This window comes from Thrips palmi, unplaced genomic scaffold, assembly GCF_012932325.1.
Source record: "Thrips palmi isolate BJ-2018 unplaced genomic scaffold, TpBJ-2018v1 HiC_scaffold_5, whole genome shotgun sequence".
In the NCBI taxonomy this organism is placed as follows: domain Eukaryota; kingdom Metazoa; phylum Arthropoda; class Insecta; order Thysanoptera; family Thripidae; genus Thrips; species Thrips palmi.
The window spans coordinates 5,908,268-5,920,703 of record NW_023144632.1 but is presented as its reverse complement, the minus strand read 5'-3'; the positions used below and the strand labels follow the sequence as shown (position 1 = coordinate 5,920,703).

The window sequence follows — 12,436 nt, the reverse complement described above, 5'->3', positions numbered from 1 at the left end:
CCTCCCTCCCTCCCCCTCCCCTGCACCCCCCCCCCCTTGGGGGGGGGGAGGGTAGGGTGGCGGGTGGTGGTAGTTTCTGTTTCTGTCAGTGTCAAAATCAAAATATCTGTGGATCTTCACTGTTCACTCATACATTGTTATGCTGGCTAACTATGAAACTTATTCCAAAATCAACTTTGCATTACGTGGCTTACTTAACTTTCTGTCACACGTTGTCAATTCATGTAAATAAGGTACTGTAGTAAAATGGTATTTCTGTATCAATTTTGTAATAATTTGAAAAATTAATGTTTTGTCATACAATTCTCTTTTTCAGTTCATTCTTTCCGTTCTACGATTTACTTATCCAACTGTGTTCCAAGGATGGCAAACATTTGTGGCTGTTATTATAATGAGAATCCTTATGTTTGAAAATTTGTCTGCAGTTGTGTGCTTGAAGTCTTTTTGTTCTCATCTACCTCTCTTCTTGTCATTTGTTGGAGCAATTGTAGCAGGATCAAAGGCTCTCTCATACTTGGTAAAATTTGAAACTTATAAAAGATCAGATAAAGGGGTAGCAAATCTCTGAACAGCAAACCAATTGGCCGTGCAAAATAACTTGAGAATTCTATAGGTAACAGGAGTGCCTACAGTGTGTTAGAGGAGAAACAATAGTCTTTTGCTTTACCTTGAACAGATTGCATGTTTTTCCATGGTCAATGGATGGTTACAGCGGTTTCAGATTTTGCTACCACATTATCCCATGACAACGGAAATTTTCAATGTTTGATTTATCCTTAAAGAATGCTATTTGTTTGGATTGTCAACAGCCTATTCCTATCATTGTGGCAGTTTCCAATTTGTTGCCAGCCCTAAACCATATTCTTACTACCTGCCGGTCTGATGCTACAAATTATTTTCTTTTTAGCAACAGTATATTATGTGTAGTGAGTGTTCTGGCAATTTTCTTCTCGGACCACAATTTATCGGTATGATTTTCTTTGGCATTAAGCTGACAAATTTTTACTTTAACTCTTTACCTACTTTTTCTCAGTAGTTTAATAAAATTATTGCACTACAGGACAGAAGGACAAGGTATTAGTAATTTCAAAATTGTTTTCAGAGCTTCAGTGTGGCGGCTTTATGGCTATACACCCATTTATTATTTGGTGCTTCTCAGGACATCTTCAATAACGAAGATACATCAACAAGATTTAGTTCCTTTGATAAGTTATTTTATTGTAATTTATTCAGGTTGGTAGTTTTTCAGAGATATTTGTGTTCACCAAAAGTAATCAGTTTATTTTGAATGTGTGACCAAGATATTTTTCTGTTCAGTGTTGTAGTTCTAGCCCCCAGCAGCTTATATTTGGAGGAAGCATTTGAAGCACTACATTTTCAAGAGAGAAGCCAGTTGAGTTTTTTGTTTGGTTGTGTTTTGAGTGGAGTTTCTGGAACTCTAGGATCTGTCCTGTCCCTTCATTCAGCTTCAGAGTCCCTTAATGTTAATGCAATTTCTAAGGTCCTTCTGTGCTTGTTTTCCCCAATGATTTTGCCGTGCTCATTAAGCTATTTCACTTGGTTATTGATTTACATAATCTTAATTACATCCTGTTTCATACCTCATAGTGCCACAGAAGTGATGGATTGTTCCAGGCCCAAGCAATTGGAACATGTGTGATTCAGCATGATTTCATAATGTGCTCCACTTGCTTTCCTGCTCCCGTTTCTGAGAAAGAACTTACCTGTATTGGGCTCTGGAGTGAAGATAAGATAGTGCATGAAAATTGAGTGCATTAATTTTGTAAATAAATGAAATTTAAGGAAGTTTCATGTTTTATTGCCTGTTTAGTCAAAAATCACACAAGTTGAAATTTTCTGCACCTGTTCTCAATGAATAGTGTGTCAAAGTTAGTAGGTCCTACTTCAGTGTATCTATTTTTGTACTCCTATGCACTAAGCCTCAAATTGGAACCATTATTTGACACCAAATGATTTAATTTGCTGAGAATATGCTCTGCCCTCAATGAAGCTACCGAAGTGTTGCTGCGATAGACCTACCAGTCTGGACAGGCCCCCTTGTAGCAAATGTGATTTAAGGAACAGTACTTCGAGTGGAAACAGGTTAGCCTTGATAGAAACATTATTAAGATCTAGAGGTTTATTTTGTAAAAATGAGGTTGTACACAGTCTGACACATGGTCAGAGGACAGACATTGCATTAAAAACTTAAATAATATATACATATATATATAGAATGTACTGTAAAGAAAAATGTGTCTCAGAGAAACAATCTTCTTTAAAGCACGTCCCACATAAGGCACACAACCAAAATATATCAAAATAGCTTAAAGCTTTCAATACATAAATGATCAAGAATCAAAACTACAGTAGCAAAAAGAAAGGAGTACTTAAAACACCGGCAAAAATCTATTTTTAATAAATAAACTTAGAGCATTTGATGAACTCAGGACAAGCCTCTTTGGATCAAAACTGATTTAGGGAAGAAAAAAGTCTCAGAAATTCCTACAATACTCTATGTTGAATATTTTTGAAGATAAAGAAATTTTACAGGACAGAACCAAAGTTTTAGGGGGACATTACTTAAATAATATACGTAGAGTTAAAATCACTGGCTTGAAAACATAGATCAATAAATAATTGGGGTTGAAGAATTCTCGTACTGGTTGGCCACTTGCATTACAAGATATACATCGTTTTAAGTAAAAAGTGGCACTCACCAAGAATTCAAAACCTGTTTTAAATTAGCAACCATTAGGTGTGATAAAGGTACACCAATCAGGAGTAGAATTGTTATTCACTGTCACTTCCACTTCCAAAGTTATATGAAACTGGTTTCCGAGCGCGACCTGTTGTTGCTTTAGATGATACCTTAACTTCAAATGAATCTGACATATTGTCTTCACTGTCAGAATTATACTTCTTTTTAGTCTTCTGCAAAATATTTAAGGAGATTAAGCATCTGTTTTATTAACTAATTTAATTGATATATGTAACATGAGGTGTGATTAAAGATAGTATTACCTTTCCTGCTGCTTTAGAAGATCCAAAAATTTCCTCATCAGAATCAGACCCTTTCTTGGCACGCTTCTTGGGAGGTGCTTTCTTCTTTTCAGGCTGTTCTTTGGCAAGAAGCTGGCGCTTTTTAGCTGGAGCTGTAAAACAACAACAATCAACAAAAATTTTAAAAATCTCAAATGTATACCTCTATTGTCAAACCAAATGTAGAAACAAACATGGCACTTGGGGACATGACATTACTAACACCGTCCAGTGGAAGCAGTAAGTAAGCACAAGCATTTCTACAGTCTTAAATTTATTTTTGAATTGACAAAAACCACAGAGGACACCAGATAAACAATTTATTATTACTGAAGAAGATTTGGTTACCTTTCTTTTTTGGATCATCAGCTGGTTTGCTAGGAGGGGCATCATCATCTTGTGAATCACCAGCAGAGAAGAGTGAATCAAACATTTGGTCAGAAGATTCTAATAATGGAAAAGAGAAACAAAATTGACGAACATGTCATTATTTTTACTAAAATTCAAAAGCAAAATCTATCCTAAAACAAACACCTTTTTTTTCTCCTAAAAAACAAAAAACAAAACAGAGATGCTCTTTACTATCAAAAGAAAAAGTTGTATGGTGTCTTACGTTTCGCTGGTGCAGATTTTGCAGGCTTAGGCACATCCTCAAAGATATCTTCTTCGTCAGATTCATTGTCCTTCTTGGCCTTCTTCGAGTTGGACTTGGATTCAAATTCATCATCAGTATCGCTCACAATAATGTGTCCTCTAAAAAAGGAAAAAAAAAGAACATTATGTTAAAAATTAAGGAGGAGAGTTGATATAGTACGGCATTCAAAGACTTTTCAGAACTCACTCATTTTCTGGTGCGGAAGGACTTGTGCCATTGTTAGTATCTCTAAATACTAAATCTTCATCGTCAGTTCCAGCACTGTCGCTATCACCAAGCATTTGCTTGTAATTGGCCTTGGATGCAGCTGAGGGGAGGGAAGTAAGAAGGTTTACATTCAACAGGCTAATACAAACTTCCATAGCACAGTTAAGTGGTTAATTACCCGTTCGTCTGGGACCTCTTTCTCTAACTGGTGAATCAAAATCAACATCAGAAAGATCTCCATCAATATCAGATTCATCAGAATTCCAGGTGGTTTTCTTCTTAGGAGAATCTTTTTTCTTGAAGTTAAGTTTAGTCTGCTTTAAGGCGCCTATAAGAAAACAATGTCATGTAACTGACTGAAAGAAGTCACTTCTTCCCATATGGGTCGTTATTGACACCACCTAAAAATAATTCTTCAGCTACAATGAGCTTTACTACAAAACGTAACTCACCCTTGGCTTTCTTTTCAATGGCTTCAGGAGATGTGCCAACACGGTCTTTCAGTGACTTTGAGGATGCTTCAATCAAGAGATCCAAATCGTCCTTTACTTCTGCTCCATCACTCTTTCGCTTCTTAGCGCGGCCTGTTGCTCCTGGTGGCCTGGCCTTGGCAGCGTCCAGTTTTTCCGCCTTTTTGCGCAACTCCTCATCCATAGACGGGGGGATGCGCCGCCCGTTTGGATCTGGCAGTGTGTCTCCATGCACAGTGGTGTTCTTCTTGGCTCTACCAGCCCCCTTCTTCCCGCCGGCACTCGCGACAACAGGCATCTTCTTGGATTCATGCTTCTCTTTTTCTTCCCACTTGTCCAGCTGTCAGGTGAAAAGCAAACAGTTAATGTAGCTAAAAAGCTAGCATTGATCAAACAAAGCACTAAAATGGTAGGGTTTGTACCTCCTGAAGGAAGATGTCAAGGTCTTTAATCCAAAGTTTTTCAGGTGACATGGATTGAAGATCACTGAGCTCCTTCATTCTTTCATCTTTCAACTTCAGGAGTTCCTCTTTCTTTTCATGAGTCAAAGACCACAATGACATGCCAAGTAGGTAATTGAAATCATGACCATCTTCTTGTTCAGCCACATCAGATTCATCATCATTCTGTAAGTTTAAGAGAATTAATTGAGTTTGTTGAGGAACGTCAAAGTGCTTTGGCATCATTAATGTAAAGAAAACCATACTGAATCTCTGCCTTGTTTGGCCGCCCAGGCTTTCTCAGGGTCTGAATCATATCCACGAGCTTGGAGCTCCCTGATCATTTCCGCTTTCTTTTTGTTCTCAATGACCAACTTGTTACTGCATTTCTCCAAAATAAACCTATAAAAATAAAAACAGACAGTAGGTTCTGGACAGAGATGTCACAGCACAAGTATTAAACAAATACTGCATGATCACTCACCTTACTTGGTTTTGCAGCTTTCGTGACTGTCCATCCAAATAACCTTCCATATATGACTTGCGTTTTTTGTAAAGGTCCAAACGAACTCTAAAGAAGTCTTTCAATATTTCAGCAATTGTTTCATACTTGCGAAGGACCCCCATCTCATCAAACAAGCACATACAAGATATATGGATATACTGGTAAAGCTTGAATACTTTATGTAAGCCTTCTTCCTCAAACTTGGCTAAGTTATCCTTTGAAAGAGACACTACAAAGCGAACTGTTGTGTCAGTGCTGTATTCCCTATAATCTCTGCAGATAAAAAACTCAGAGTCAACAGGCATACTATTTTAAAGGTAAACACTATTAAACATTTATCATATTGCAACTTACGTTATTTTTGGTTGAGTATTGCCAGTAGGATTCAACATCGGTTCTAAAACAGACTCTTTGTAATCAGTAGTCCATTTACCAACAGGAAGTTCAGTTATTTCTATCTGTTCTTCTCTCAAGACAGACACTTCTCCATAAGTAACGAATCTGCTTTCACCCACAACATCCATGACACCAGTATGTTTTCTGTACCAAGGGAACTGAAGACACAACAAATAATATTAAATGAACAGATCTCACCATTGTGAACAATAAAGAGTAAAATAAGAAAGTCAATCAATCAATCAATCAATCAATCAATCAATCACGCAACCCCTCTCTTTGCATCTTGCGGAACTAAAAAAGAAAATTGATACTCACCATAGCAACTGGCTCATCACCATGAATCATACGTTTTATGTTTTCAACAATTTCACGGGGGTTAAAATTTGGAACTTTGGTACTCCAACCCGTACCAATACCCTCGCAACCATTTACAAGAACCATGGGAATAATTGGGCAGTACCACTGTGGTTCAATTTTTTGGTTATCATCATAAAGGTTTTTCAACAGAGGTGTGTCGGATGGATGGAAGAGAAGTTTTGTCAAAGGGCTGAAAGAAGTTTTAAAAGTCATTACTTAAGGCGCACTGCGATATGAATTTTTCTGAGAATTGCTGGGAAGTAGTAAAGGAACTTACTGCAACATAGTAAAGATATAACGGGGGCTGGCAGCATCTTTGCCTCCTGAAATCCTGGTACCAAATTGACCGTTGGGAAGCAGAAGATTAATATTGTTAGTACCAACAAAATCTTGAGCCAAGCCAATAATGGTTCCCATCAAAGACACTTCACCGTGATGGTAGCTTGACAACTCTGCGACAGAACCAGCTAGCTGTGCCACTTTCACTTCTTTCTTGTCATTCCTCTTCAAACATGTGTAAATAATCTGAAAATTTAATGAGTAGGAAACTTGGCATGATATAATGAATCAAATTTGTAAATGGCACAAAAATTACGAAGAGCACAGCATAGCAAGACAAAAGATTATTATATATTGATAATTTAATATTTCCGAACACAAACCTTTCTCTGTCCAGGCTTAAAACCATCAACCATTGATGGAATAGAGCGTTCATTGTCCATGTTCGAGAAGAGGATTAACTCTTTGTTGACAAATTCAGAATAGTTAACAGATTTCGTTGTCTTGTTATACAGGTACTCCTCAGGAAGCCCAAGCTCTGTGCGTCTCTTACAAGATTCCATCCAGTTAGTGAGCCACTCCTTTCTTTTCTCAACTTCTTTCTTGGAGAAAGCCTGAAAGTTAATGAATGAAAATAAAATGACATTTAAATAAGGCAGCAGCACACTTCCAGGTAGCCTCTGTGTCTACTTTGAAAACATGACTATACTGGCATACCATTATAATGTTGTGATCATCTTCAGCACCTTGATAATTGAACTTGATTCTGTGACGTCCCATGTCTGAGAAATATTCCTTTGCTTCCTGGGCACTAGATGTTCCCAAACCTGAAATTTTAATTAGAATTAGTCAAAGTTAAACTAGTTAATCAATTTGAAGCATTGTATCAAAGCAAAGCACCTTTGTAGTACTTTATGGTGAAGGTATGCCAATTGTTGGTTTCCTTTTTCCATTCTTCAAATTCTGGCAGGGAGAAGAAAGATAGCTCTTGTTCTTTCTTCCGGGCCTTCACAAGTGGAGTGATGAATTCTTCCAAGAAAGGCAATCGAAGCAATGAGGGCCAAAAGTGGTGAATGAAGTTGATAAGTAAACCCTTAATGTGGGAGCCGTCTTGATCCTGATCTGTCATGATCATGAGCTTGCCATATCTTAATGATTTCAAGTCATCCTGAGTTTCATACTTCTTTTTGTGCTGCAGCCCAAGGATCTTGATAATTGAATTAATTTCTGCATTTTCCAAGATTTGTTTGTGTGTAGCTTCTCTGACATTGAGGAGTTTACCACGAAGTGGGAAAATACCATATTTATCTCTGCCAACCACACTAAGCCCCGATACTGCTAAAGTTTTGGCCGAATCTCCCTCTGTAAGGATTAACGTACAATCAATGGAATTCTTCGTGCCAGCATCATTAGCATCTTCCAGCTTCGCAACTCCCCTCAGTTTAGAGGACTTCTTCCCACTCTGCTTTTTCAGGTCAGTTGATTCTTTGAACTTAGCCCATGCCTGAATAGACTCAACAATACCCATTTTGTCCACCTGTTTAAAGAATTTTTCTGTAAGATTAGGCTTGGAACCAAAGCTTTTGACTTGAAGTGTCATGTTTTCCTTGGTTTGGGAATCAAATGTGGGGTTTTCTATGAGACAGTTGACAAATATGAACATGTGAGATTTGATTTGGAATGGCTTGACAGCTACTCCTCCCTTATTCTTCTTTTTAAAAGCTTCAATTAAGTGCTTCACTATTTGATCTACAATGCAGTCAACATGGCGACCACCCTATAAGTACAAGAAATAAACTTTAGAAAGAAAGAAAGATAAAGGATCAAACAATAACAAACCAAAGATCTGCAGAATATTTTAACTTGCCTTGTATGTTGCAATACTGTTCACAAATGAGACTTGTTGAAATCCCTTTTCAGAGAGAGAAATGGCAACCTCCCAACGTTCATGCACTTTCTCGTAAATAAGAGTGGATTTATCAGCTTCATCTATGCCTCTCAAATAAAAATCAGCATACTCTTTGAAGTTTTTAACCTTACAGAATGAAAAACATGAGGGATTCAGCTTCAAGTCATTGAAGAAAAAGAAAACCTGTGAAATATACACCATTTAAAAGAGTGGTTACCTTCACTTTTTCACCATTGAGGTAGACTTTCACTCCAACACATGCCGCAGCAATGTCAAATGCTCGTCTTTCCATGAGTTTGATGATATCATCTTCTAATTCTGTCATTTTAAATTTAGTAAGATCGGGGTGGAATGTGATTTTTGTAAAATCATCGCCAGTGCACTTGGAGACTCTAGGATCAGTTGCTTTGCTCATGTTGTTGGCCCAAGTCTACAAAGTAAAATAAGATAAAAAAAAGGCATGACCCTTTGAAGTTAGGGAAAATTAAAATAACAGCGCAAAGAAACGAAACTCTTTGCTTTAAACTCAGACTGCTTACTTGTTTCAGTTGCATTCCAAACTCCTTGGATGATGTTTCCACAGTGAACTTGGTGCTAAAAATGTTACAAAGCTTGGCACCATAACCATTACGACCACCAGTGACCTTCTTCTCATCGTCGTCATAATTGGAAGAAGTGAGAAGATGTCCAAATATCATGGTCGGAACATACATTTTCTCATCTTTGTGCTCAACAACTGGGATTCCTTTTCCATTATTCCACACAGATATAAGATTCTGCTCCCTGTCACAGAATCAAATTCATATCAGTAAAAAACCAGAAAAAACATGACGAAAAGAACAAACACAGATGAACTTATGTGAAATTTGGAACAGATAAATAGTGCAAAAGTAATTGAAACTATTTACTTGTTTATCACAATTTTGATGCAGTCCATTTTGGGGTCTCTTTGTTTGTTGTCAGCAGCATTCACTAGGATTTCATCAAATATTTTGTACAGGCCAGGAACATACTTGAGCTCTTGTTGGACCATCATGTCTTTCTCTTTATCATAAACCCACATTTGCTCAGTGACAGGTTCCACAGAACCTAAAAGCAAACCAAAATTTTTTAATTCAGTAGAACAGCTCATTAATATGGTAAACAGAATCAGTAAGAAATGTGATATTTTTATACCAATGTAAGTGTCAGGACGAAGAAGAACATGCTCCAACTGAGACTTCTTTTGATAAATCTTCTCAACAGTAAGTTTCTTTTGAGGCTTTGCTGGAATAGCTTTCTGCCCCCCACCACCATTGGCAGTGGGGTTGTATTCATCATCACTCATCTTGGTAAAGTAAGGTGCTTTCTGAAAAGAGAAGAGCAGACCATAAAGAAGGATCAGTGAAGTTAGATTGCACAGGACTGTCCTTGGTTAATGATGAGAGCCATACAAGTTCCTTATGCTTTGCCACACACTTCAACTAACAAGAAAATTTTATCATTAACAAGACTTTATGAGCTACGTCTAATGAAGCGACTGGTTCGAGACTCAAATCGTAAATTCAGCAATAGATAAATTTGATTCCCACTGATGGCTGTGAATTAAAGAAGAAAAGAACAAGGCCAAAATGCATTCCAGATTACAATAAAAACAATGAAGTGAATGAACTGCTGAGATGAAATGTCACATAATATTGGGTGAAATGACAATGTATGCTCATACTTCACACAAGAGACTGTTTCAGCTTGTGACTTACAGAAAACCAACCGAAAAGACGGGCTCGAATAAACAATGATAAGGGGCCGCTGTTTTTCAGCCGGCTTGCATTCATAACCAATGGACCAAGAGGATTCGGAAGATTCTCCCAAAACCAGTAAAGGACGTTACCAAGCCCGGCTCGATGTCGGCACTGAACCAGTTCAAGGTACTACTCATGCCTCCTGCGACAAACTCAACCAAGACAAAGGGACACTTTACAAGAGCAGCACTTACATTTAACCGGCACTGAAATGGATTGGAGGTTTTACTTTCGTCTCTGAACCGAAGCCTATTCGCCGGTTACCTGCGAAAGGAAAGCGGACACTTTAACCAAATACCAACATGAGGAAGCCCGAAGAATTTCGGATTCTAAAACTGACAGCCGCATGAGTTAAGTTCAGTTAACAGAACAATGCATTCAGAAACAAACAAAACCCTTTAGAAATGTATTTAAAACTCACTGCAAAAGCGTCTTGAAGGCGTCAGGCATCCACCATTTTGCGCGTGTTGAGATGGTTGAGATGCAACGGCAGTCGCAGCAGCAGCGGTGGCGGAACGACACGGCCGGGTGTTTACCCCTTTCGCGTTCGCGCGTAATCGTTTCTTGGTACAGTCGCCCAAAATGGTGACAAATACTGATTGACACATCGATGCCCCCAGACTCTAAAGTAAAAAAAAAATTGAATTCAATTAAGTGAGCTTTTACGTTTTAATTTTCTTCGACTTAATCTTTATTAAAGAAAAATTTTCCTACCACCGCCTTGACACAAATTTTCAAGGACGTTCTGGAACGTAGAACTGCAGTAAGTCACAAGGCACCATCAAGTGAGTTTAGGCGCGAAGCCTCTGTCTAAAGTTCTTTTTCCCGCTCAAAAAACATCATTGTTCACTCGTCAGTTGGCTTATCGTCATCGTCTGGTCTTGGTCCGCGACTGACGCTGTATTTTCTTTCCTCTACTTCCTTTGTGGTTTCGGAAGATAATTTTCGAGTGCCCTCACTCTGCCGTATTGTGCAACAGTCGAAACCAAAGAAAGCAGCCAAGATGTTTGAAGCACGTTTGGTTCAGAGTATGATCCTGAAGAAGGTCCTCGATGCCATCAAAGACCTTCTCAATGAGGCCACGTTCGACTGCTCTGACTCGGGCATCAAACTGCAGGCCATGGATAACTCTCACGTGAGCTTGGTGTCGTTGAGCTTGCGGTCCGACGGCTTCGACAAGTACAGATGCGACCGCAACCTCTCCATGGGCATGAACCTGGCCAGGTGAGTTAACCATTCATTTTGTCGGGTGGCCGGGGACCGGTACAGAGGGTGTCCCAACTCGGTTTGGGGTTTAGTAGTTGTCCTCATTGCTCACCAGTCAAATCAATGTTGTGCATTCTGACCCATCGTTGCGTTCATGATTATACGCTGAACTGAGGTATTTGTTGGTCAGTCGTAATTCCTTTCCCTGGAGTAACTCTTCATCTCTCAGTTTTCTGCTATCCTTTCTCTTAGTAACTTGTATTCTAACTTCTTGAAAATTTGCTTGTCTTTTTCTAGCATGACCAAAATCATGAAGTGTGCGGGTGGAGACGACGTGCTGACCATGAAGGCCCAAGACAATGCCGACACAGTTACGTTCATGTTCGAGTCACCGAACCAGGAGAAGGTTTCTGACTATGAGATGAAGCTAATGAACTTGGACCAGGAACACTTGGGCATTCCTGTAAGTTCAACAATTTAATTGCAATAATTCATATCCTGGCCACTTTAATTCTAAAGCTGTCAATTTTTTTACAGGACACAGACTATTCCTGTGTTGTCAAAATGCCATCAGGAGAGTTTGCTCGCATCTGCAGGGACCTTAGCCAGTTTGGAGAGTCTGTTGTGATTGCCTGCACCAAGGAGGGTGTTAAATTTTCAGCTGCAGGTGATATTGGCTCAGGTAAGAACTCATGTGATTGTTTCCAAACTATTATCTTAATTTTTTTAAAGACATTGTGTGTTATTGATTACCTACCTGATTTGCAGCCAACATTAAACTAGCTCAGACTGCCAATGTTGACAAGGAAGAGGAAGCTGTTACAATTGAAATGCAGGAGCCAGTAACTTTAACCTTCGCCTGCCGATACTTGAACTCCTTCACAAAAGCTACACCTCTCTCTAACCAGGTTTGTGGATGGAATTTAATGGTTGCCTTGTTTCTCTGTTCAAAAATTAATTCAAGTTTGTTTTGTTTCACAGGTGTGTTTGTCCATGTCTGCTGATGTTCCTCTTGTGGTAGAATACAAAATTGGAGAGGTTGGACACATCAGGTATTACCTTGCTCCCAAGATTGAAGAAGAGGAAAGCCATTAAGTGTACTGTACATTATTTATTTTTAATTTTTCTGTTTGCACCTCATGTGTTTGTCAATGTCATTCCTCAAAAGCATGTTTGATAAGGTATT

General features: G+C 38.6%; 3 protein-coding genes across 4 annotated transcripts; 2 read left to right on the top strand and 1 right to left on the bottom strand.

The window, feature by feature from the left end:
* Window positions 1-55: 55 nt before the first annotated feature.
* Window positions 56-1,806, top strand: LOC117650343 (transmembrane protein 241-like). Its single transcript, XM_034393706.1, has 5 exons — window positions 56-233; window positions 317-517; window positions 810-968; window positions 1,103-1,233; window positions 1,318-1,806. Exons 1-5 carry the CDS (start codon window positions 153-155, stop codon window positions 1,658-1,660), a joined length of 915 nt encoding a protein of 304 aa, XP_034249597.1. The 5' UTR covers window positions 56-152; the 3' UTR covers window positions 1,661-1,806.
* A 319-nt stretch (window positions 1,807-2,125) lies between these two features.
* On the bottom strand, window positions 2,126-10,605 carry LOC117650341 (DNA topoisomerase 2). 2 transcript variants are annotated; one of them, XM_034393704.1, is made up of 23 exons: window positions 10,466-10,605; window positions 10,239-10,308; window positions 9,440-9,611; window positions 9,172-9,352; window positions 8,803-9,046; window positions 8,481-8,693; window positions 8,222-8,389; window positions 7,255-8,131; window positions 7,072-7,181; window positions 6,738-6,968; window positions 6,353-6,600; window positions 6,034-6,265; window positions 5,674-5,873; window positions 5,299-5,592; window positions 5,081-5,216; window positions 4,797-5,000; window positions 4,357-4,714; window positions 4,083-4,232; window positions 3,884-4,004; window positions 3,656-3,795; window positions 3,391-3,489; window positions 3,025-3,155; window positions 2,126-2,934 (listed from the first exon to the last, which is right to left on the bottom strand). In XM_034393704.1, the coding sequence occupies exons 3-23, from the start codon at window positions 9,588-9,590 to the stop codon at window positions 2,794-2,796; spliced, it is 4,629 nt and encodes a 1,542-aa protein (XP_034249595.1). In that variant the 5' UTR covers window positions 9,591-9,611; window positions 10,239-10,308; window positions 10,466-10,605; the 3' UTR covers window positions 2,126-2,793. The 2 variants fall into 2 exon arrangements, with proteins under 2 accessions (XP_034249595.1, XP_034249594.1); XM_034393703.1 differs by lacking the exons at window positions 10,239-10,308; window positions 10,466-10,605 and adding an exon at window positions 10,003-10,160.
* A 223-nt stretch (window positions 10,606-10,828) lies between these two features.
* Window positions 10,829-12,417, top strand: LOC117650344 (proliferating cell nuclear antigen). Its single transcript, XM_034393707.1, has 5 exons — window positions 10,829-11,268; window positions 11,548-11,713; window positions 11,788-11,932; window positions 12,019-12,158; window positions 12,232-12,417. The coding sequence occupies exons 1-5, from the start codon at window positions 11,048-11,050 to the stop codon at window positions 12,343-12,345; spliced, it is 786 nt and encodes a 261-aa protein (XP_034249598.1). The 5' UTR covers window positions 10,829-11,047; the 3' UTR covers window positions 12,346-12,417.
* Window positions 12,418-12,436: the final 19 nt, after the last annotated feature.